Here is a 25,930-nt window from a genome sequence, read left to right as displayed (position 1 = left end):
ACGCAATCTGGGGGAGAGCAAGAATAGGCTGGAGCCCACAAGGACAGACTGAAGCGCGTGTCAGTTCTCGCTGCCTTGCCTCTGACGTGGCCGTCCTACAGGAGCCTGAGCTTTAGTCATGGCGTTGGACGTACGTACGCACGCACGCACGCACGCACACACCGGGCTCCGAAGACGAGGCTCCAGGGAGAGGAGGGGCAGTTGCACACCAATGAGGGGAGGAGCCAGCATAGGGGCAGCATGGGTGAACCACAAAATGGCGGCCGCTTGGCTTCCCTCCTCGTCTCCCGTGAGAGAGACTCTCTCTTGTCTCATCCGGAAACCCACAAGAAAGGGTTTCATTCAGCGTAGCCAGCTGGAACATTAGAAAGCCACCACATATTTCCATTGAAATTAGGAGGAAAAATAAATATTACTTAAAATGCAACCAGTGCTTGTGTAGTCAAGACAACCTTGACTCCCCCCCGCCCCTCCCCCCCGCTGCGTCCCCCAGTTTAGGGACCCTTTCTGTTTCTCTTTTTCTACTCCTACCTGGATGCATTAAAACAAAGGTGAATCTGTAAACCACCCAGAGTTTTTCAATATCCTTTATCGGTTTAAGCAGTGACTATGAAAACAGTGATTTTGGGTCTGATGAGATTTCCTTAGTTTTCTGCCCAGAAATCCATTGAAGCCGAGCTTCTGTTTGCCCTTTTCCCAGTAAGTAGCATAATCTCAAAGCCAGTGATTCTTTTTTTTTTTCTTTATTTTGTTTTTATTACAAAAGCAATGTTAACAAAATTGAACACCAAATTTTAGATTTGGAGTTCAAAATTTAAGGATTCTCTACTTCAGCAGCCCTTAACCTAAAGTTACATACGAGTAAGGGCAGATTGTTCATGAGTGTGTATTTGCCTCTTCTTCCTGTAATCCCTTTGTTCAATAACACCGGATCAGGGGATTTTTTTCCCCCCAATGTTACCAGTTTTGTCACTGCAGCCATGTGTATTTGCCACGCCTGCCTTGTGGTGTCAAAGAATGTCTTTTCATAAATGTTGACCCTCAGTGCCCAGCTTCAGAAATGAAGGAGCAGTAAGCAGACTTGACCATAGAATGAAACAAAAGAATATCCATCTTTATTCTTTGGTTCATGGACAAATGAACAAATCTAAAATACTGTGGTCACCTTCTGGAGTCTGCTGTTGGGGTTATTCAGGCTTGAAATATTGGTAGTGAAAGGACACAACACTTAGAGATTTCATTGAACAAGTCAATTTTCAGCAATAAGTAACTTATTAGATTGAAGTGAGCCAGATTTACAAGTGTCCTGTTTAGCAACAAAATTTATTCCAAGGTGCAATATTAAAATTCAATAGTGTGATCTAGCTGTGTGATTTCTGAAGTTAAGGTAACAAAACAAAACTTCAGTGTTGAGATTATAAAACAATGTTTCAGCACAGTTGCAGATATTGTTATTGATAGAAATCTTAAACCTAGTTACTGGAGCAGACATTCTAGGTTCCAATAAATTGGCACTTTCTAAAATTTCTTAAAAAAGAAACCCCACAAAACTAACAAACTTCAAGTCATGGGATAAATTATTATTTCCTGGTTGATTATTTCATTTTTGTGAAATTTTTAATGTACAAAAAAGTACAGAATATAATAAACACCCCTGTTTAACAAATGTCAGCATTTTATCATTTTCATCTTGGATTTTTTAAGACATAAAACATAAATATAGTTGAATCCCAGTGGTGTCTTCTAGTTTGAAGGTGGTATGTGTTTTTTTTTTCCTCATCCATATTATTTATGGCCTTACTCTGCACATTTAGATTCATAAACAATTTTTTTTTTCATTTTAACTGCAATAATGTTGCATTACATGAAAATGCCACAGTTTATTTTATCCCCCTTTGGATAATACTTATTTTTCAATTTTTCATTATTAAAAAATATTGCATGTGTTCAAAAATTTCTCTGGGATAGACAGCTAGACATCTAATTACTGGGTTGTTTGGTATGAACCTAATTACTGGGTTGTTCAGTATGAGCATTTCACCTTTAATTGCCTCCAAAGTGGTAATACTTGCCAGTGAATTAGCTGCCAATTGTCTGAGAGGCTGGTGCTGTCTGAGGGGAGAGAACTTGTTTCCCCTTGACCCAATCAATCATTTTACATAAGTTTGAATATTTTAGGAACAAGAAACTGTCATTAAAATTCTTCCATTTTCACCCATATGTCTTAGCAAATCAAATTGAAGTAAAACATTACTGGAATAGGAGGTGTTCATTTGAAAAAGGAAAACCCAACATTTAAAAAATGAAAAATATTCCATTCAAATACCCATCAAGCAATTACGGAAGTACAAAGTGTTAGAAGTACAAAAAAATGGACAGTTGACCCAGCATTGTGTCTATTTGGTTTGACTGCAAAGGAAACTCCTGTCTGTGGTTCACCCTTCCTTCCCCTCTAGACCTCTTTACACCCTCAGTTCCAGCCCTAGACAAATTGTGTTTCCATCGCTCAGGCTCTTGACTGATCACCAAGCGCAGGAAGTTCCGCTGAGGCATTCACCACTTCCCTGGCGGGTGACTAAGGTGCAGGTGCGGAATCGGCACAGCTGGGCAACAGAGCAGATTAGCTGTGGCTGGAAATCACACACCTGATCTCTTTCTCCTCCTCGAACCTCGAGCCTCTTTACCTCGAGCATCTCCTTATAAATATCGAGAAAACCTGTCTTCTTTCTTCACTCCTTGACTCTTTCAAATGTTAAGAATTGAGGTGTGCAACTTGCTGTCTGTCTATTCCCCAGGCCTAAATTCTGAGCCAGTCTAGTATCTACGTACAAGTCAGCTTTTGAATTTGGGGATTGTTGATTCATCAGTCTAGAAACACTCTCTTTTGTTCTTTAGAACATTGTAAAAGCAGTGAATATGTATCTGCTTCATGGATACCATCTCTCTTTGGTGTTTCCTCATACTTGCATTTCTTCATTCAGTAAGCCCTTTATTCAAGGACTTTGCTTTCTTTGTAATTAGGGAACACCAGGCTGGAAGAGGGTGGAGAGAATGACCCCGTGTTTGTGTTCACTTATAATCGTTCAAACAGCAATAAAAAGGTGATTTCTTAGTTGGACAAACCCATGAATGTGGAGTCATGGGCAGCGTGGGTGTTGTGTGTCCTGTGGAGCCCTATTTCCTCCTCTGGAACAGCGGCTCACGCAGCAACTCCCACAGCTTTCACTCTGTTCTTGTCACTCCTGCCCACGCTGGTGCCGCACTGTGGGGAGAACACTCCTGCCTAGACTCCGGTCACTGAAAGAGGCATGGCGCTCTGGGTTTGAATGGGAGCCCTTGGGAGGGTGGTAGTGTTCAGCTGCCACAGAGCCACTGTCTTTGGCTTCCCAATCTTAGTTCCTACGCAGGTTCCTTTTGATAATTCGGGTACAGGACAAATTCTGTCGTGTGTTGATTGCAGAGTTGGGAGTACATGGTTACCTTGGAGCTCTTCGTCTTTGCCACAGAGTGTTTGTCAGCAGTGCTGATGTGGAACCAAGGTTCTAACTGTGCGAGGCCATTGGAGCCGCTTGCCTCTGTGCATTGAAGCCCATAGACACAACTCGATTTCACTTCCAGGATTCTGCATCTACAGGCGTAGAATTGCACATGAGAGAGTGTTCTTCTGAGTGATAGCCATATCTCTGATGGAAAGGGATCTCACTGTATCTCATATCTGAGAATCCAGAATTAGCTTGCCCAGCCTGGTTATTACCAGCCCAATGGACCCCTGAGGGACATACAGCACAGTAAACAAATGCTCCAGAAAAATGCACACCTTTTGTTTCAATAGTCCTTAGGACTGTGGCTACCTTTCCTGTTTAACTGAGCACACTATGAAGACAAAAAAGGTTTATCTGGATTACTAACTCTGAACAACTGGGAGTTGAAGCCTGGAGCAGTTTGAGAAGCATTCAGAGGTTATGAATGGATTCCGTTAGAATAGTGTGGCAACTGATTAGCAATGTCTGCCATGACACATGATGGGAAAATGTGGCATATGCAGCAAATACTTGCCACCTTTGCCCTTGAGGGTTCCTAGATTGTAGTTGGATGTAAGTATGCCATTTCATACTCTTGTCTTCTGGGCCTCCCCATCGTTCTCTGCAGTCTCTCTGCTGTGACACCTACTTTCATAGGGAGAATGCCCCGAGCCTGCCTGACTTCAGTGTCTCCATGAGATCGATTTATGAAAAATATCAGTGGAAGGAAGAACTCACTTTGGAAGAGATCAGAGAAGAACAGAACCACTCTTTGAGTTTTTCATATATATACACACATATATATGTATGAAATAAATATACATATGCATGTATATGAAATAAATTTATATTTATATGAAATAAATAAATGTGTATATCCTTTTCACTAATAGCTCTAGCAGACTTAATACTGTTGGACTCATATTATGCTTGGTGCATTTCAGTTTCACCGAACCCTTGCCACCCCAGCCCCCGCAAAATAGGAAGAAGCTTTGAGCTTCCGGTGTGAGTCAGAATGGGCTGCTAATACCTTTAATTTAGGCTTCTCCAAATTCCTTATACTTCTGGAACTTAGTACTTTGTGAAACTAGACAGGTTACAGTGGAAACTCTATCAAAGAATACCGACTCTAAATTATGGTGTCCTAAGTTCTCTTGTTCTTCATCAGTGCTGTGCAGAACAGCATTTGACTTAAAGCAGCCTTTCCTCTGTCCCCATGCACAGAGGTTTCCTGTTTCTCAGATGCACCTCTGCACGTCCTCACATTTAAATATAACTGAGATAGTGGCATCTTCCAGCTGGTGCTTTTCTTCTTTATTTTCTTTGCCAAAAATGCTGTCATTGATTTGGTGGTATGCCGTAGAGTCAATGATGGCTTAAAATCAGAAATATGATTATGACTCTCCTTCTAGGGGACAATTAGCCCTGTCTTAGCATTTTTCAGTCATCCGGAGAATGCTTCCGTGAATGGAATATGCCTTTGTAGGCTTACTGTTTCCCCTGATTTTCTTCTTAGTTTAATTACTGTTTTCCAAAGCCCTCCCTTTATAGCCTCGTGTTAAGCATTATATTGCAAATCATAAACACACTTTGATTGTTTTCCCAAGAGCAGGTTTCAGAACATCAAAACCTGCTTTACGGCATTCTGAAAGGCTGGTCTGGTAGCAGCAAATCTGGTAGCAAGATGTGAAGCAACAAAGGCCATTGACAACACTGATTGGATTTCCACCCTGCATAAGGGTAGTGATGTGTGTCCAAACATGTACGTTTACCAGCCAGCTGGTCTAGATTGTACCGAGGGTTGTAGCACTCCACAGTGACATGTGGGTCCAAGACTTGACTCTTAACGAGCTACAGAGAAATAATTTGTTTTATGTTCCTGTATACTTTTTGTGTCATAGGCAATGGGAGAATGTGGGCTTGTATCATTTCTGAAAATAGTAATCGGAGAATGTTTCTTTTTCTTTGCCATGAAAACAAGGGGAAATTGTCATCCAAAATTGGCTTCAGATGTTTGAGTCTTACTGATTGAGATTTTTAGGCTCCAGTCATATTCCACGCTGTGAAGTACTTTGCCAAAGAAATGGCTTGTTAATAAACAAAACAAATGGCTCGTAGTTTGGGAAATGATGTAAAGTCTCAGCTTTTAGTTCTAGGTAAGTACTGTTGACTATTCTTTAGGTATATCAGAACATGAGGAGCATTTCTGCCCAGGATCCTGCAGCATACGGCTTTTAGGATTTCAAGCCTGTAAAGCCGTCCAAGGCCTTTTCAGGAAAGAAGAGGGCGTTGGAACGGAGGGACCAGTTTCAAAAATGCAATTGGTTTCTTTATACTCTTGAAGTGTTATTGTTACCTGTCTCTTTGTTTCATTGCTGCTCTTCCCCATCAAGAGACTAGATGTCTTTAAAGTGGCTCTTTTCTTGTTTTTTCTGGGGTGTGTTATTCCGGGGAGAACAAAAGCGATAGCTGATTGAGAACCGCGGTGCCAGCTGGGTTTTCAGTGCGCTCTGTTTTATTTCAGGGCATTGAGAAACTTTGGATGATTTTTACCAATATAAACAAAGTCTGTGACAACAAGAAAATAACTAATGTAACATTTCAGGCTGTCAAGGAAATGTTTCAAAGCACTTTTCCCAGTAGAGTTTAGGAATGAATATTTATACTTGATTTTTATTTTGAAGATTCATTGATAATAACTAGAGTTCCATAAAAATGCAGAAGTTACTAATATTTTACTGTTTCTTTATGTCACGATGAGAAGAGTGAGTGAAGTCTGTAAATGAGTACAGTTCTTTGTAGCTATACTTGCAAAGACTGAGAACCTATTGTCAGAATAAGTTTGTGATCTTGTGAGAAACTCCCAGGGCTCAAGTTTGGAAAAGTAGTCTCATGTCATGTCTTATATTCATGGATCACTAACAAGGAAAGCAGGGAGCTTTGTTCTTTTATTGATATATATGTATTCTAACACCTAGAACAGTGTCTAGGCCATTATAAAACTCAGTAAATGTTTATTGGGTGAGTGAATGAATGAAAAGGAAAGCAAGTGATTTTTTAGATTCAGCTCAATGCTGTGAATTTTAAGTGTGATGATTAGAAGGTTTCTGTTCCTATCCTGCCCTTGAGACACCCTGTGTTCAGAAGTATAGTGTGAATATTGCTCTCAAGTATGGTAAGTGCTACTCTTAAATGGCATCTGGCTTCAGACCAAACTATTAGACAACAGTGGTCAAGTTCAGCTTATTTTCTGGCTGGAGGTGGGAGAAGATGGGACTTGGATCTAAACTCATGGAACTCACAGCTTTTCATTTGTTTTACTTTATTTTATGAGCAGTGCAAGAAGTTCTAGAAGTACTCAGCGATTTGCCCAGCAAATTTCTGGGCAGGAGAGAGGACCAGGTATAGCTGTGCATGTAAGGGGGACAGAACAGAGTGGTCTCAGTGGTTTTGAGTCACTCAGTGATTCACACGGCTGAGACAAGGCAATGGAAACAGGCAGAATTGAGGTGAAGTGGTCAGGATGGGGTAGGTGTTCTTGAGCAAGAGCTTTGGGCAGGCCTGAGCAATTAAGCAATGTAGGTGTGAGGAGCCTGGAGCAGAGTGTTTGTTATACAGCTTGGCTTCCACATTCCATCTTCGTAGATCGTGTCCTCCTCGACCAGGAAGTACTAGTCATGCATCTGTTACTCTGCTACACCGTAATTATATTGAAATAGGAGGGGGAGGGGGGAAACTACTTAAAATTCTGTCTAGCACTTTGCAGAGTGATCTCTACCTCTCACTATCGTTGAGCTTTTTAACAAATTTGAAAATTGTTTTAAAAACCTGATAGTGCAAATAATTCTTGTCCATTGAAATGCAAATTGTCTATGCAATTGACTACTGTCCTATTGATCAGTTTTGTATCTATTTGTAAATAGATGCCTATATATGTCTTTGCCCCTTAGATTCCCTTCTTACCAGTTCCCTCATTTGTTAATGAGTTCACTAAAATCTTTGACATCAGTTCATGACATAATTTTACCTTTTAAACATTTGTCCTCTATCAATATAGAATTTTTAACTTAGAGGATTGAAAAAGGGACTAACAGTCTAAATGATCTGGGATCTTTAATAATATTTTAGGCTGGAGTACATGACCTGATCGCAGGAGACTCTCTGTGGAAACACATGCATTGTATATTGATTCTAGTGAGCTTCATGTCTGCCTAGGCCAAAGGAGGGGCAGGAGCAGGGCTCCAGGGTTCAGAAGAGGGGTGGGGCTTCACACACACTCCTGGGAGAGGTTCCCATGATGTTTGAAGAGGTGATGGGTGCACAGGAGAGGAGAAGGGGCTCAGGAGTGTGATCCAGAGGCCTGAAAGACAATGCTTTAAACTCTAAACAGTCTTAAAACATCCCACAAAGTTTCTTGGCGGTTCCTATTCACTTAGTTTTAATATTTTTAACTTATATTTATGTTTTAGAGATGAAGTGCCTTCAATCTTATGACAAGAGAACTAATTTTACTCTTGCTAAAATAGATATACTTAATAAAACAAGGACTATACACGTTTACTTCTGCTTCATATGGCATGTGTCTTTTATTTCTAAATCTTAAGTGCTGTTTGCTGTGGCCCGTCAGGAGAGTAATAGCTTGGTCTTTTTCTTCTTGGGCGTACATTTGCGTCAGAATTCTCCCAGGTGCCCTCTCAGTAGAGACTCTCTCTGAGTTGTGCCTCACTGACAGGCCGCGTGAGAGGAGCCCTTTTATAGGAATTGAAGTATATTTGTTGGAGTTATTTTTGTGAAGAATGGACATGAGGGTATGATGAACTCACGGAAAATTTGAGATTTATTTATGAATTGAGGAAGATAAACTTGTGCTATACAGCCAGTGCAGATTTTTTGGCTTAGTTAAAGAGAAGACTTTGAGAGAACATAATAACTTTATTCAAATTGTTTAAATATTTGCTGGGTTATAGCTCATAGGAGAAATTAGACTTACTCCATGCAATTCCCAAGGGCAAAACTAAGGCCAACAAGTGCTTGAAGTTACAAGGAGACATCTGTCAATTCAGCATGAGGTGAGTTTCCTCACATGGTACTGGCCGTGACTGTGGACCGCTTGAAGCCTTCTCTCAGAGAGCACACGATCGGTCACCTGCTGGTGACGTATATAAAAGACCCCTGGGAGGGGAAATTCTAACTAGGGTGTCGCCAGGGTCAAAGACCTGGCTATACAATTATGTGATGGCTTTCCTTAAAAACATACAGATGTTTTGTAGCATTAGGAAAAATGTGGACAGAGGCTTGCTTCTTCCATGATTTTAAATGCTAAATGTGAAAGCCATTGTTATTGCAAAGTCACTCTCCAGTCTTTCCAGAAAATGACTGACATTCTGAAGTTTAGGAGGACGTGCTGGCTTTCCTGGCAGAGGAAGAAGCTGCCATTCTGTGTGGGCCCAACCGGATGTTGGCAGCAGATGCCCTTGATGTGTAATTGTGGCACTGGTCAAAAAATGTAGCCAGGATCAGCAGCCCCAGGAACCACAGGACTATCTTGAAATGTGACAACATAGGAGTTATTTTTTGAAACCAGCTGCCACCCTTTGACAAGCTTCGGATGTAGGATCTAGTTTTAGCCCACTGTTAAGGATTAGAGGTAAGCACTGGGAGGACTAAGTAGAGCGACGCTCTCAGACATCTAGGATTACGGTCCTGTGCGTTCTTCTCTTCCCAGTGAAAGATGAATAAGATAGAAAGTGTCAGGGGCTACTCTCAGGATATAAAGGACCATGGGATGTTATGCTATTTTAACTACTTTCAGGGAGGAGTGAGTTTAGTAAGAAGGTAGACTTTTCAGGCATGGGAGGTCCTGCTTCTTCTCTAGAAAGAGTGCAGGTTACTGCGCAAATTTCAAACACTTCATGAGCTGATCCTGACTTACCGTTGGGGTTTACTAGAGTGGCTTCAAGAAGAAGAAAAAGCCTGGAAAACAGTTGGTGATCAAGTTAGAATTGTGATGTACTCCCGCCCTCTTCAGAGCCAAACTGTGTGTAGCACAGGGGTTGACAAACTGTGGCCTGTGGGCCAGATCTGGCTGGTCACCTGTATTCGCAAGTGCAGTACTATTGAAATGTGGCGATGCTCATGCATGTAAGTGTCATCTATGGCTGCCTTTTGCACTCTCCAGTGGCAGTTGTGTAGTTGCAACAGACTGTGTGGTCTGCAGAGCCTAAAATATTTATTATCTGGCCCTTAACAGAAAACATTTGCCAGCAGTGGTCTCTAAGCTGTTCCTTTACACTTCATCAAGGCTGTCCTTTGAGAAGATGCTGGTTACACTATTAAGGCAGAGGGGAGAGTCAGCAGAAGTAATTAGCAAGGGCTTCCACAAAACATTTTTCCATCTTCCATTGTACCTGTTTTTCCTTTCCTGTCCTTCGATCCAGTTTCACCCATGTTGACTCCTGTTTCCTATCACTCACTCGAGTGCAATAGGTGCCACACACATCGTGAAGACATTTTGGCCTTCTGCCTCTTTCTAACTAGAATTCTGTAAAAATTGTAGGTATATTACAAATGTATTTATTAGTACATGGGGTGGAACCGTGAAATCCAGAATAGTAATGACAAGTTAATGCAACAGGTGACTATTTTGATCATTACCAAAGAATAGAATTTCTTGAACCCATAAATGATTCCAGTTAACATGTTTTCTAACAGTATTTTCTTTACAAATGGAACAGGTGTTTATTAGTATTTAGTTGGCATTTATCCTGTACTGCAAATTTTTAGAATGACACTTGCTTCATACTGTCACCAAAATGATACCTCTTTGCTGTCGCAGTTCATTTATATGTCCCTATTTAATATGTCCCTACTACTGTGGGGCTGCTTGTACTTGTGTACATTGCTAAAGGCCTATGAGCGAATCCAGATAGGGAAAGGGTGGGTCTGTCTTTTCTAACAAACGTTGTCTAAGAACCTCGTGGGTATATAACAGAGCACATGGGGACTTAGAGGTTTAGTTGGCCGTGTGCTTGTTGCTTCAGTCTGTGATTCGTGGCCTTGTAAACAACCCCAGGGCATGTCCTTTGTCATTGATTGACTTTGCATTGCCTGTTTCGGGCCTTACCAAGAGCATCTTCAACTGAAGAAAAACTCTACTAGTTCTTACATATTATAACTTGGGAAATGACCCCATTGACATTTTGTCCTGTGTTAATTTCAAGATTTTTTTATTTTTAAAGACTTAATTTTTAAATTACTCTGAGTCCCACTTATATTACTGAAAGATTTCAGCTGCTACCAAGACATTGTTTGCCACCCAAATATGTAAGTGTGGAAATTTAGAAAATTTTAGTATGCTTTGGGTACATAAATCTTAGCCCAAATCATAGTTTCTTTCTCTGCACAAATAGTTGATATTGGGGTTAGAGGGTTATAATGAATTTTAGAAATAGAAAATCTGTGACAGGAAGACAATTAGAGAAGTGTTTTTAAATATTTGCTGCGCCCCAAAGGTGGAGAACAGAGACGTCCCAAATGTTGCAGGGTCTTGACTCGATGCGTTTCACATCACGCAGGACGTCAGGCAAAGCAAAGCTCTTGTCCTAACAGAGCATGTAATGCTCTAGAACTTCTATTTTAACTGTGAAAATGGTGCATGTTCTTTGTAGAATAGAAGTTTGGATTGGTCAAAGGTTTAAGTAAAAGACCTACTGCTGCCAGGAGGTGGCTGTTGTTAAATTTTTTTGTATATATTTTCGGATATATTTGTGTATAAAGTGTACCTATTTTTTCTACAGGTAGGAAATAATATTCTGAAGTACTTTTACCTCAGTACATTTGGTCATTCTCAATACCATTACATAACTCTACTTCATTCTTTCTTACTGCTACAAGATAATGTATTCAACCTTCCCCCTTTTTATTGGTTAATTCTATTATTTACTACTTCAAACAGCACTAACAGTGAAGAAAAGTTCTTTGTAATATGTATCTGTGCAAATCTAAATATGTCATTGTGGGCTAAATTCCTGAAAGTGCACTTACAGGGTCAAAGTGTGTGTGTGTTTGTGTTAATGAGAACAGTTTCTCCCAAAATTTACCTCCAAACTGGTTGCTCCCATTTTTACAGTCTTAGCAACAGGGACTTAGAATAGCCACAGCTAGAGACCCTGCAAGAGCTTCATTTTCATCCCAGCTAACATTTGTTGAGCGTGCTCTGTGTATGTTGTTCCCGTGCTTCTTAAACTTGCATTAACTTTTTAAGTCTTCACAATGACCCTAGGAGGGAGGCACCCATTTTACAGATAAGGAAACTGAAACAGAGTCACACAGAGAGGTCACTCGTCTTACTTGCCTTTTAGTCACTTAAGGTAGTGACTGAGGATTCAGATGCATGTCTGTTGATGGCAATAGAAGTGACCATGTTTGAGTTTCTTATAGTGAAGTGGTTAAGAAAGTCCAGCTTTGCACTTAATGTACAGTGCTTGTGGTTCATCTGAGGTGTAATCTTAGAAAGAAGTTGTTCTGATTCTTTCCTACTGACTCTGAGTTTTTGGCAAGGTGACCTTTAGCAACTCACCTATCCTCTCTTTGCTTCTCATTTACTCTTTAGTGAAATGGGTATAATAACAACACCTACCTCGTGGGGCAGATTAAATGAAGAGGACAGTGCTTACAACAGTGTTTGACACATAAGCCATATATGTGTTAGATTTTGATGTTGCTTCCATTATAACTTCCTTTGTACATTTTATACAATCTTGTATACTTTCCACTTGTTTCTCCAGAACAAATACATAGAACTGAGACAGATTGCTTAAAGAATATTACCTTTTAGAGGTGGTAAAACAAGGACCCAGTTGCCTTTCAGGAATATTATGCATGTTGCAATTCCATCAACAGTTTCTTTCATGGGCATCCAAAGAGAATACCTCTCCCTTGGCATGTCTCAGTGTCCGGTGCTCCTTCGGGAACTCCCTGGGAGCAGTTGCATTCATTTCCTTCCATTCTGTGCCTCCGTAGAACTACAGGCTCTGGCAACCACACCAGGTAGGAGAGAGTTGATTCACAGAGGGGAATTTCAATTGGCTACTGTAGCACACATCTGTATAGAAGGACCAGGATTTCACAAGGGAAACTGAAGATGCGTTGATAGAATGAAGAACTCTGAGAACCGTCCCCCCAGGAATAAGTGATAACACTTGGTACATTTACAAGAAATTTTCACATACGTGAGCTCATTTGATTTTCTCAGCACTGAGGCATGTGAAATAAAAATACGTCTTCCCCTTATTTTGACTACAGTATCTAGGTCTACTATTAATCTGTTTACATCATTAAAGCCTTTCCAAAGTGTGGCAATTTCTCTATATACATTAATCTTCAGTTTCTAAAATGAGCTCTGTTTCATAACCATGACTATTAAGCTTACAACAGAAAGGCTCTCATGGGACCCTGAACACGGGGCGTGATTTTGTTGTAGTTTTGGAAATTTGCCCTAGTTTGGGGGAATAAAAAGATCTGGCACCTTCTATATCATTTTATAGGTTCAAATACCATTGAATATCATTATGGGTTTTGGCTTGCTGAATACGTTGGCGACAAAGGGATTTTGCTAACTTTACTACTCCGTTTTAAGAGGAGAGAAGGGTTCAGCCTTTACCCTGCCATTTAGCTAGTTTATTAACATGTTAAATAATAATCAAGGGCTCTTCTAAAACTCATCAGATTTCCCAAGCCTTTTAGAACCATGGAAGTGTAATCCAGACCAACTTCAAAGCCGCTGGGGTAGCCTTTGTCCCCGTCATCTGGCTTGTTCAGTCTCCCAAGGAAATTCATGCAACTGCCTGAGAGTTCAGATATCAGTTACTGCTGGCTTTTAAGGCACTGTAAGCAATAGTTACTTTGCCCCCTTTTTGCGACTATTTAAAGAACAGTTTTAAAATTACGTTTCATTTATCTTACCCAAGTAGACCTGTCTAGAAAGATTGCTTACAGAAAGTGTATTTAAGGGAAATTATAGGACTGAAATTAAAAGCCCCCCCACCCCCAAAAACCACTGTCCTGGTGTTTGGGATTCTGACACTAGTAAACGGGTAGTAACTACTACTAGTAGCTGGTCTAGTATTTCTCCAAGGGGTCAGGGCAGAGGCATTGATTGTACTGAGCTGCTTTCTGAATGCAAGACTAGAGAACAGCTGAAATTTTCTTCTTTGAATCTTTTTGATCATAATTGACTTGTAGCACATAGGTTTGCAAGCAAGCATGGAGATCCCCAACCACAGCCCCATCTTCTGATCCACTCAATGCTCCCATGGAGCTGCCCAATTCATTCATTCATTCATTCATTCATTCATTCATTTTGGAGGTGTGAGTTCAGTCTGGCACAGGCCTCCCATCCACAGAATCCCTGGGGGCTTCAAGTCACTGGTTTGTAAGATGTAAGACTCGCTGGAGCAGCTTAGGAATAGGTTCCTGAATTCCTTGGGTTTCAGTTTTCTTCGGCTGAGATGCATTACATTTTTTTATCCAAACTCACAATCTGTCATAAGCCTGGGCCGAGGATTAATGCGTGTTCATTTTATTACCTTCTATTCGATGTCAGGCTTCTCACTCCAACCTCATTGAATCAGTACCTAGTTTTAGTCACATCAGATTAAACCCTCCTTCAAAATTTTTACTGTCTGCTGGATTCAGAATAAACCAACTGAAAGAATCTAGTTAACAACTGGCTAAATCCTTTGTTCACTTTTAAAGACAACTTTCTCTCTCTTGTGGATTTTATCCCGATGACTAGTTCAACAGTGCTGTCCTCAGTGTGACACAGAACTTGGGGATCCTTGGTCCTGGCAGCAAACACAGTGCCCTGCCCAGTGTTATTGTGCCCTCAAAGAAAAACAACTTCACACCGTGATGTGGCTAAGTTCCCATTTAACTGACTTCAGCACTCTCTGGAAATTGATAGGGGAGACCACCCTAGTCAAGTGGACAGTCTGATGATTGAAAGCCTACATTTACAGACAAATATTTTCTATCTCACTGCCTTCGAATGGTTTGTGTGGGCCATTGTCTAGAAGCTATGGAAGTCGCATGTGCTTATGACCCTTCTGTGTATACATCTGGTGGTATATCACCTTTTTGTTTTTCTCTTTAGGATCAGGAAGAAAACAAGGGAGCAACAAGTTGGCCTGAATTCTACATTGATCAGCTGAATTCCATGGCTGCTGTAGGTATACTCTCTGTTCTCCAACACACACGTGGTTTAAAATACAAGTCTAGTACAAAGCACGCAGTTGCACAATAAATTCACTTGAGTGAGAACTACCACATGTCATTATCTTTCCAAACTCCATTCCAAATGCTCAACGTTGTGAAAAGGGGGTGGCAGGCAGGAGTGGTACTTGGCAAAATGTTTTTTTTTTCTAGTATGTTTTAAATAAAATCAGCACACCCTCAAATGTGAGTTTAATATTATAAGAGGAAATGTAATCTTAAATCTGGCTTAAGTTCAACTGGAACTTGCAATTGTTCTTACAATTATTTGGAGTTTAGTTGTGGCAGCAGTATTCTAAAAGTTGTCATTTAAAAATAGTGCAATGAAACCATCTCTTCATTGTTCTCTTCCCACTCTCTTATTTACTGAGGATTTGCTTAGTTCCTGGATTGTTGATTTCACTGGGCACCAAAGTGCTTTTTTCTCATACAAATAACAACAACAACAACAACAAAGTGTATGGTATAAGTGGTGGTATGAAAAGGCATAATAATAATAATACCCACCGAGATGTCCTTGGGAATGTATTTTGGTACATGTATTTTTGGTTTAATCATTGCTTAAAATGCATTCTCAATGTCTAAAATATGCATTCTGATCACGTGGAGGTCTCTTGTTATGTCAGCATTCTGAGCAGCATGAGGGGCCACGTATTGATCCTAGCTGAAATATGCAGCAGAAAACAAATCATCAACCTTTGAGCCTCAGTAGCTTAAATCCTGTTTCAATGGATCACAGTAGGAGGCTGCCCACAGTAGAACACAGTCTTTGCCTCAGTGGACTCGCTCATGATTTTAAGAGTCAGTCTGTTAGATTCAGCTTTGAGTTTGTACTATCCAAACAGATGATAACTTCCATAATGCTTTTCTCTACCTCTTTGTTTCTTGCCTTCCCCAGAGCCCTTATGAAGAATTGGTTTCTTATCACTTAAAGCAAACATTTTGCTGCTGCTGCTGCAAAAGTTAAAAACTGACTGGAATACGTGAATCATTCACACTTTTGCTAAACTTTCAGAGGCCTTGACTTTTAGTAACTTCCTCTTTTCTAGCCTTTCCTTTGAAGATGCTGCTTCTGCTGTCACACAATGAATAATAAACAGCCTGCTAAATGTGAACAGAGCTGTATAAATTATAGAGGCTTTTGCCCCAAGGGTTGTTTCTAGTGTAAAAGCACAGCAGAAAAGAACAGAAAAGAACTACCAAATCCTCCTTATGCAGGGCATCCTACACAATGGCAAAGATGAGCAGAGGGCGATCTGGGCATTTGTATGAATATGTTAGCAGAATGTGAGGCTTGCGATGACCATCAGGGATTTTCTGTGCTTCTGCCTAAACCATAATAATGTAGGGCCATTTACATTTCCTGCACGTGAAGGTTATTTTCTGAATTCTTGTTCTTTGCTGTTAGGGAGGGAATAAAGGAGCTGTTGGGCAGGCAGGCTTTCTTTCTAATTAAGTCAACATTGTTTGATATCTAATGAGGGCACTGAAGCTTCTTTGTTAATGAATTCACTTCTATAAATGGAGAAGCACTAAACACTATGGATTTCTCCTTTCTTCAGATTTTGGGGCAGTTAGGTTAATTTGTCCTTCAGCAACTTAATCCACGTCTTGTCGGGAGCCGACCTGGCTCTTTTCCCACCCCAGGGGGTCTGTGATGTGACACTCCTTCCAGAGCCTCCTCGCTCCATCCAGCTCCTTGGACAACCCTTTCCTGCATTCACTGCATTCCCCAGTCGTGTACATTTTAATTATGTTTGCTTCCTAATCCAAAGTCCTTTCCAAGAGAATCTCAAGGCTATTAAATTGCCAGTCACTTTGCAGTTCTTTATGTGTTAAACACCTAACAAAACTTTCTAATCCTCCTTTAAGGACCCAGCCGGCATCTTTCCAGGGAGAAAGGTAAAAGGCATTAACAGTTCATGAATTAAGGAGACCTGAGAGCTACTGAATGCAGAAAGGAACAAGGAGGCCCAATGAGGCCGGAAACTGCGAATTTTCTGTTTTTCTCACCATACTTGCTGCCACCACCTCCTCCCATAGTTCTGGCTAATCGCTCTGATAACCGTATTAGAGAATGCCTTACAACGCAGCGCACCGTAGAAATCCTGAGACATTGTCCCTAGGGATTGGAAAGGCACACGGTTTCTTCAAATCCTTTTATGGCCTGGCAGCTAGACTCTGGCTCTACGCTCAGGCAATTGTTGGAGGGACATTTATCCATTGTCGTCATGCATTGTCTTCAGCATCAGTAGCAACTACTGCTATTGAGTGTGCATCATGTGATAAGCAGTATAACAGGCACTTTACATGTTGTTTTAAAGGCTTACAGGCACCCTGTGCTCTAAGTGCTATTTATAGATAAGGAGTCTGAGACCCAGAGAAAGGTTACCTTGCCCAAGGTCATCTAATTAGGAAGTAGTAGAGCTGGAATTTAAACCTATCACTCCTGAACTCAAGACTCCTTTCCAATTTGCCTCGCACTGACTTGGGTTAAAAACCTGTAAAAGAGGCCCAGTAATCCTGCACCCCCCGCCCCCCCCACACACACACATACACACCCAACTCTTCTGAGGCGGGGCAGGCATCTGTTTTCTTTAAGGGGCAGGCCTTCAGTGATAAACAGTCCAGGTCAGGGACTGCAGCACTTACTGGTTCGTGAAGCTGTTAGTGGAACAAGTTCAGTTACTTACATAAGCCTCCTAACGAGAATGCTTTGTTCTTAAAGGACCCCTGAATGATCTGTTAGAGTGAAAAACAGAGTAATAAAAGAGTGCAGCCCAGCAGGTTCTAGGAGGCCCTGCGCTTTCCTTGTCTGTGACTTTTCCGTGCACTCAGGAAGGAAGGATGAGAGGTGAAATCCAGGGTGCCTAGCCTGCTGGCTTAGTGATTTCACCCCAGTGAAATCTTCCAAATCGGAGCTTGGTTCCAGACCCCCAGGCTGAAATGACTCCTGCGCCTCATTTGTGCCCTTCCCTCCGACCTGTGTGTTCCAGTGCATATACTGTAGCGGCTTTGACCAGAACATCCTCTGCCAGGATGCACTTTGTCTTTTGCCCACGTCTCATGGGAGCAGGGATTTATTAAGTGCACACAGCACCCAGAGAGGGTCACAGGCCTGTCCTGTATATGCCTATGCCAAAGTGCGTATTGGATGTTTGGTATAGCAGCCATCTTCAGAAATGTAGGCATATCCTACCCCTTTTCCATAAAAAGTTGCAAAATTAAGGGTTCTTCCTAAATGTGAAGCTTGAAAACTTGACTTTCTATAAGTTATTTTATTTTGAAAAGTAGAATGTTAGATTCATCTACATAGCCTCAGTTTTCTCAATGCAATAAACAATCATAGATGTATATCTCATATTGTTTACAAAAAAATAGCATATCGTCTTTTGTTTTGAGAGGAAAATAACAGTCCTTATATTGGGAAGGGAAATTCCAATTGAACTTTCTTGACTTTTCATAAATATCCCAACCCTACCAGGGAGAGACTCAGTATAGTCTGCTTTTATACAGGTGCTTCATCCTCTTCAAGATTGTCAAGATAAATATGTGCAACTTCTCTTAGTATTAGTGAACCACAAGAAAAAAATGTGGCTTCTCTTTAATTGGGGGATAGTTTTGTATGATTAAGTTTAGGAACAAGGAGCGATATTCATAAAAGGCTTGATTCCGAGCTGCAGATTTGGAGTGATTGCTTAGAGGCTAGAGTTCAGCTGTGCCGTAGGAGATTAAATGGACTTGGCTGTATTTGTGCTGAATTTTCCAAGGGATAGGTCTCACAGAGCTGTGAAGGAATTCATTGGCTATTTGTGCACACAGCTTCTTCCCCAACCATCCTCTGGTGACAGCTGTCCAGATGCATCACCAGCAAGAGGACAGCTTTAGCAGAAACAATAACAGTTTAAAAAAACACAACTTCACTGATTTTTATTTCAGTTGCCATAAATAATACTATTATACTTGTTTGCTTTGGGCTTTACCCTCCTAATTGTGAAGACAAAGTTAGTCTTCAGTTAACAGCTAGTTACTTAATGCTGATACTATGAACTGGGGAAAAAACGGAGTAAAGTCCCCCCCTACCCCCACGAGCCTTGATGATCAGTGGTACTGAAAGAAAAGGAGAGGCTGGATCATTGTGACGCACTGGGTAAGAGCCAGACATTTTTTTTTTTCAATACCCCAGTCTGTTCCCCAATTATGCATTTTATCAGAATCGGTAACAGTACAAAAACTGAGACTAGACAAGTGCGTGTTCAGAGGTAAAGGAATGCAAAGGACCCATGGTCACAAGGGCAGAGGCACCTGGGGCCATACGACTTGGGATACTTTTAGTACAGTTGCTCATCACAGGGTGAAAGGAATGGAGGAGAATTTTAAACAACTTTGTAAGCCTTACAAGCATTCATGACTTTATAATATCAGCTGAGATTTGATTCCTCAGAGCCTTGTTCTTCCAAGTGAGGTCCACAGCCCTGCAGCATCTGCATGGACGCTAGTCAGAAGTGCAGCATGTTAGGCTTCACCCCAGACTTACCAAGTCAGAACCTGCCGTTCACCAAGATGCCCAGGTGATTCGTATCCACATTAAAGTTTGGGAGGCACTGCTCTAGCAGACCCCTGGGCAGGGGGAGTGTACATACACACACAGACATACACAGACTGATTTCCAAATGATGTTGAGTCATTTCTAAAACTTAAGCACTTCCTCTGAAGGAATTATCCATCTTAGTATCAGGTCCAATTTAATTCTTCCTTTTAAAAAATAATTTATTATTTTTTATTATTATATTTTATTATCTTATTTATGTAATTATAATTACACTTTTTGTCTGAGGAATGGGAGCAATAGAGTGGTAGGATTGCTGCCCACCTCAGTTGGATAGTATGATAATGTTATTAACTTTAATTGCCCAGGATGTTATAATTAACTACAGGTTCACTCTTCTATCAAATATAAATTGTGATTTCTTTATCAGAGTGTAGTCTTAGAGTAGTTACATAAACATTTGGACAACTTAACCTCTACTGACTTCTAAACATTTCCTTAAGGCTTTGTTTAAAATTTGAAAGAACTTACTTTTAGTAGAGATAACAAATTTGTGGAATTCTTGGTACTTCTGCTGTACATTTTGGCTTGTAGTAAATCTTTGTTATAGACTTATTATATATTTGTATTAAAAGTGATAGTAGCATGTAACCTGTGGGTTTGTCTTGCTTGTCCCATAATTAAAACATAAAATCGGAAGGAGTAACTTCAGTTTTCTTTGCATAGAGAAAATCTCTGCTGGCATTGGAGAAGGAAGAAGAAGAAGAGAGAAGTAAAACTATAGAGAGTTTGAAGACAGCACTAAGGACAAAACCAATGAGGTAATTTTTTTCGTGGGTGGTGTATACCACTTGTCTCTTTTTATTTTCTTCTCTTCCCCTCTCTCCTTTCTTCCTCCCTTTTCTTTCTCCCCGCCCCCCTACAATAGCCAAACTTTTGAGGAAGTCTTAAATTAAAAGCATGCAATTGAACCATAGGTGAAATATTTTAATCATTGAACATTCAATAAATTGATTTTCTGTAATTAAAAGGTATACAAGCAGCCATTAAAATGGCTAAAATTTAAAAAGGCAGAGACTAACAAGTGTTGATGTGGATGTGAAGAAATTGCCACCCTCATCAGTTGCTGGTGGGAATGAAAAATGGTGCAGCCACTTTGGAAAACAGTTGAGCAGTTTCTCAGAATGTTAAACATAGTGTTGCCACATGGCCCAATGATGTACTCCTCAATGTGTAGTCAAGGGAAATGCAAAATGCATCGTCCAAAAAATTTGTAGACAAGTGTTCATATCAGCATTACTGAGACAAAAGGTAGAAACAACCAAAATTCTATCACCTGATGAATAAATAGAATATGATAAATCCATACAGTGGTTTATTCAGCCATAAAAAAGAATGGAGTACTGACACACACATTACAACATAAATGAACCTTGAAAAAATTTGTGCAAAGTGAAGGAAGCCAGGTACAAAGGACCTACGGTATTGTATGATTCCATTTATAGGAAATATCCAGAAAATGCCAATGCATAGAGATAGAAAGATTAGTGATTGTCTGGGTTGGACATGAAGGGAAAATAGGATTTGGGGATGATTACGTTGATAACTGTTCAAAAATCACATAGCGGCAATAGTTGCACAACTCTAAATAAATTTAAAAATCATGACATTGATTTTACATTTGGAAGTGTGAATATTATGGCATTTGAATTATATCTCAAAAATGCTAATTGAAAAGAGAATGGGCCATCTGTTCCCGCTGTGTGCCTCTCACACCTTCATTTTCCATTGATGCTGCTAAAGTTTGGTGGTATGTTGGGCTTGTAGGGACATTCCATTAGGATAGGAGCTGTGAATGAAGCTCACTGGTTTAACCAGCTGGGCTATATCTGGGTCATGTGGTTGGGTGAAAAGGCTGGAAAATAAAGATATCCTTCCTTTATTTGACTATAAAATGCTAAGAAAAACCTATTGATTCATCAAAAACCTTGTGTGGTTATATGACAGAGGGTTTCTAGCCTATCTTTAGTAGATGAGTGTTTCCCTCTATGTGTGTATTCTGCATTCTCAGATGTTAGTGGGTATCCAAGACTAAATAAGTTTGGAAATTTCTGGGGCAGTCAGATAAACAGGTTATGTTACTTCTGAACTTTTCAGAGGCTTAACATGCAGTGTGCAATGTGAATTATTCTTGTTGATTGACTTTACAGTAAATAAGTACCATAAATATCAATAAAATTAATATATAGTGATAAAGTATTGCATTTATTTATTTTATATATTTGGATTCCGTGTAGCATGCCATACAAATAAAGGGTTTTGCTACAAAACTGTAGGGATACAGATTATCATTTGTTTGGCAAGCAAATATCCTGGAGTTGAAGGATTCTCTTTGACTTGCAATGATAGGCAGCCTGCTTGAGTCAGTGGTCCTCACGTGGGGCTGGATGCTATAACAACACAGGATCAGCAGATAACAACCTAAGACATGTATTCTGAGTGCCGCCTTCCGATTTCCTGTGCTTCTATGATCTGTTAATTCATTCTTTCTGTTAATTGAGATCTGTTTACCTCAAATGGAGATTTTCCCCAACTCTTCTGGTTAGACCGACCCTTGGGTCTGTGCTGAGGAAAAGGCCAGGAGTCAAGAAGACTTCCTCAGTATAAACCTTTTGCTACTTTACGAATTGCATCTTCTTCCTTTCTCCTGCTCCCCACCTCCTGAAGTTTTCTATGAAAGGTCCATTAAGGGCTAATACAAAATTCCAAGAAGACTTCAATGTGACACATTTTAACCTTCTCCTGACAGGTTTGTAACCAGATTCATCGACTTGGATGGCCTGTCATGTATTCTCAACTTTCTAAAGACCATGGACTACGAGACCTCAGAGTCTCGCATACATACCTCTCTCATTGGATGTATAAAAGCGCTAATGAACAACTCTCAAGGTCGGGCTCACGTCCTGGCACATTCTGAGAGTATTAATGTAATTGCTCAGAGTCTGAGCACAGAGAACATTAAAACGAAGGTGGCTGTGCTGGAAATCTTGGGCGCCGTGTGCCTGGTTCCCGGGGGCCACAAGAAGGTTCTGCAGGCCATGCTGCACTACCAGAAGTATGCCAGCGAAAGGACCCGCTTTCAGGTGGGTGTGCTCCCTCTCCGCTGCCGCGCCCACCCCTCTGACAGGTGCCTATCCTGAGCGGGGTACGAAACTCAAGATTTCCCTTGGTGGTGGCAGCTCACACTGGGATGTCAAGCATGTCTTTCCTCTTAGGTTTTAGTACCAGAGAGTAGAGTATGCTCTCTGTAGTTGATCAACCTGGGATTTTGGATTTACTGAATTTGAAAATATGGCCCTGCTTCCCACACACTATAGAGCACACATCGTTTGAACCCACTAAGGGGGCTGCTCCCTGAAAATTTTACTGGTTGCCATTCTTGATTTAGGATCATTATAAACGGTGAGGTTATGTCATCACATTTGTACTCACCTATAAAAAGCAAGGAAAGTTAATGAAACACAGCCTTTTGTACTTTGTACACAAGTATATATGAATATATGTGATATTAAGAATTTTGAAAATGTTTTTAGGCCTAATTTTTTTAAAAGTGGTTTTCTATGGAACAATTTAATTCTGACTAACCACAAGATTTTGAAAGTTAACTTCTGAGTATAAAAAATTAATAAAATGAGTATAAGGTTAGTAACGATTCACTGGTCTTTTTTTTATATGTGTATCCTTGGTAGACGTTAATCAATGACTTGGATAAAAGCACCGGGAGGTATCGAGATGAAGTGAGTCTCAAGACCGCCATCATGTCCTTCATCAACGCTGTGCTAAGCCAAGGCGCGGGAGTGGTAAGAGCCTTCTGTATCACAGTATAAAACATTTGTTATTAAAGAATATTATTGTAAAAGATTACTGGCTGTGACCCCATGTGGCTCAGTGGGTTGAGTGCTAGCCCTTGAACCGAAAGGTCACTGGTTTGAACATGCCTGCGTTGCAGGTTCAGTCTCGGTTGGGGCATGTGTGAGAAGCAACCAATTGATGTTTCTCTTCCTCTCTTTCTCCCTCTCTTCCCTTCTCTCTAAAAATAAATAAGTAAAATATTAAAAAAAAAAAACCACCCACAAAACAAAACTAAATTGCCGATACACTTGGTGCAGGGCAGGGCCTGAGAATTTGCATTAGAAAAAAAAGATTACTGACTGTAGTCTAAAAAGCATAAATATGTATTTTATCACCCTTTTATTTTCAGGAAAGTTTGGACTTCAGACTTCATCTTCGCTATGAATTTCTGATGTTAGGAATTCAGCCTGTAATAGATAAATTAAGGGAACATGAAAATTCAACATTGGATAGGTAAGTCAGACTGTTATGATCCAAGATAGTTCATGCTTTTCCATGTGTGTAATGCCACTCTGTGAACTACTTGTAGCCTGTCTGTAACATCAGGTGCTTGCACCAGAGTATTAATTCAGCTAACAATATTTATTATATTAAGACTTTCTTGATGAAAGAAGCAGCACATTGTGTAGAGAACCTAGTGTGGGTTTTGGCATTAGCCCTGAATCCATATCCTAGACCTGATTCCTACATTTCTATGTTTGTAGGATGTTCTACTTTTAATGGCTTCTTTTTCATTGTCTTTCAGGCATTTAGACTTTTTTGAAATGCTCCGAAATGAAGATGAACTAGAATTTGCCAAAAGATTTGAACTGGTACGTATGTTTACAGTTAGCCTGACTTGACGCATCGGCTCGTGGACTTTCCCCCGTTGTGATGTGTGTCGTAGAGTTGACATGGAGTAGTGTAACCCAAGATCGACCTCAAAGTTCTGTTTTGCTACCCTAAGTGGCAGGATGAGCTTCTATGTGCCTTTGATTTGCCTACCTTGCATCGCGGGAAACGAGGAACTTGGGTGTTTGACTTAGATTTCTTTTTCATATGAAATAGGTTCACATAGACACAAAAAGCGCGACTCAGATGTTTGAGCTGACCAGGAAGAGGCTGACCCATAGCGAAGCCTACCCTCACTTCATGTCCATCCTGCACCACTGCCTCCAAATGCCTTGTGAGTGTTTGTGACACTTATCCTTGACTGTTTGGACATCTTCCAAAGGGCTCTGTCTTGCGAACAGTGCTGATTAGGTTGGGTGTACACCAGGGATTTCCGACCTTGGTTTTGTGACAGCCAGCCTGTGGGGTGCTGTGACGTTCTCAAAATAAAATTAATTATATAACCTGCTTTGATTTAAAAAATAAATAAATGCCTTACAACGCATTCAGAAAGGGGTGGAAAGTTCCCCTCCATCAAATAAATGATTATCACAGGTCTGAATTCCAGAAACTTTGGGAAGCAGAGGTACGGGTGTTAACAATTCTCTGGGTCTGTGGCTGGGTCTTCAGGGGACCGCCGCTGGAAAATATTCATCCTAGTTTAGAAATAATATGAAGTGCTTTCTACCACTGTTTTCTTTTTTAGACAAGAGAAGTGGCAACACCGTTCAGTACTGGCTACTGCTAGATAGGATTATACAGCAAATAGTCATCCAAAATGACAAAGGGCAGGACCCTGACTCCACACCGCTGGAAAACTTTAATATTAAGAATGTCGTACGGATGTAAGTTTCTTCTTACTTTTCTGTCTGTAAGATAATAATGACAGTGTAAGACATTTATTTTAATCCTGCTTTAACATAGTAGCTGGGAGAACTGAAACGTTTTAGAGGTCGAGTACGACTCTTTTATATACACATGCATTGCATCTGAGTGTCATGGGGATGTTAGTGGGCTTCAAGCATGCTGAGGGTTTTCTCTGCAGTAGGCTGTTTTGGTGCCTAGAGAACAGGCATTTAGCAGGGGGCTTTTTATGTTTCTGTAATGAATGCTCCTTTAACTGTTACACAGGTTGGTTAATGAAAATGAAGTGAAGCAGTGGAAAGAACAAGCAGAAAAAATGAGAAAAGGTATGTTACAAGGCGTGACAAGAAAGGAGACCATGTTGTTGGTTACAGGGCAGTGACTCTGCTCTCTGTATATTTTAGAAATTTACATCGATCCCTCTTATTAAGTTTGGTGCATACATCTTTCTTTTTCGGGTCTTAAGGGCATTTTGTACTGGTTTTTCTTGACTTGAGCTATTCTAGTCATGCTAATTCCCAAATATTTTACCCATTTATTCAGTATTTGTTAATTCAGATTTTCTTAACTATCAATCTTCCCAACCCATTCCCCACCCCATAACTACTCTGGATTTTAAGAAATGTAATAAGGAACACCAGAGATTACGCAGAATTCTAAAAGAAAAACAGAGGGCACTTGGTTTTGGCAGCCTAGTTCTTCACATGACTTTACTTTGGCACTGGTTACAGAAAGAGAAATCATGCAGAAGATCTCTGACCATTATAGAGATGTGTGTTATAAAACATTAACAAGCCAGCTATTGGTGGGTAGTTGGGTAGGTCTTTGATATTAACACTGAGCATCGAATGACAGGAAGGTCATTTGTGCCCATCACTGTGCCAGCCTCTCACGAAGTGGATATAACTTTCTCCCCTCCTTCAGAATAATAGCAAATTAACGT

The 25,930-nt window shown here is 40.5% G+C and overlaps 1 protein-coding gene across 2 annotated transcripts in view; it reads left to right on the top strand.

Moving 5' to 3' along the window:
* The window catches only part of DAAM1 (dishevelled associated activator of morphogenesis 1), a 149,801-nt gene that overhangs the window by 84,919 nt on the left and 38,952 nt on the right, over positions 1-25,930 (top strand). For both annotated transcript variants that reach the window (XM_054567491.1, XM_054567490.1), the window contains exons 4-12: positions 14,674-14,745; positions 20,068-20,162; positions 22,151-22,484; positions 23,091-23,201; positions 23,603-23,706; positions 23,999-24,065; positions 24,301-24,418; positions 24,830-24,968; positions 25,255-25,313. In XM_054567491.1, coding sequence (XP_054423466.1) covers positions 14,674-14,745; positions 20,068-20,162; positions 22,151-22,484; positions 23,091-23,201; positions 23,603-23,706; positions 23,999-24,065; positions 24,301-24,418; positions 24,830-24,968; positions 25,255-25,313 — 1,099 coding nt within the window. The remainder of the gene's footprint in view (positions 1-14,673; positions 14,746-20,067; positions 20,163-22,150; positions 22,485-23,090; positions 23,202-23,602; positions 23,707-23,998; positions 24,066-24,300; positions 24,419-24,829; positions 24,969-25,254; positions 25,314-25,930) is intronic.

The sequence above is a fragment of the Pteronotus mesoamericanus genome, unplaced genomic scaffold, assembly GCF_021234165.1.
Source record: "Pteronotus mesoamericanus isolate MK-2021 breed Mesoamerican mustached bat unplaced genomic scaffold, CSHL_Meso_final contig_182, whole genome shotgun sequence".
Lineage (NCBI taxonomy): Eukaryota > Metazoa > Chordata > Mammalia > Chiroptera > Mormoopidae > Pteronotus > Pteronotus mesoamericanus.
The sequence above is the reverse complement of the archived record's forward strand: the minus strand, read 5'-3'. Positions and strand labels throughout refer to the sequence as shown.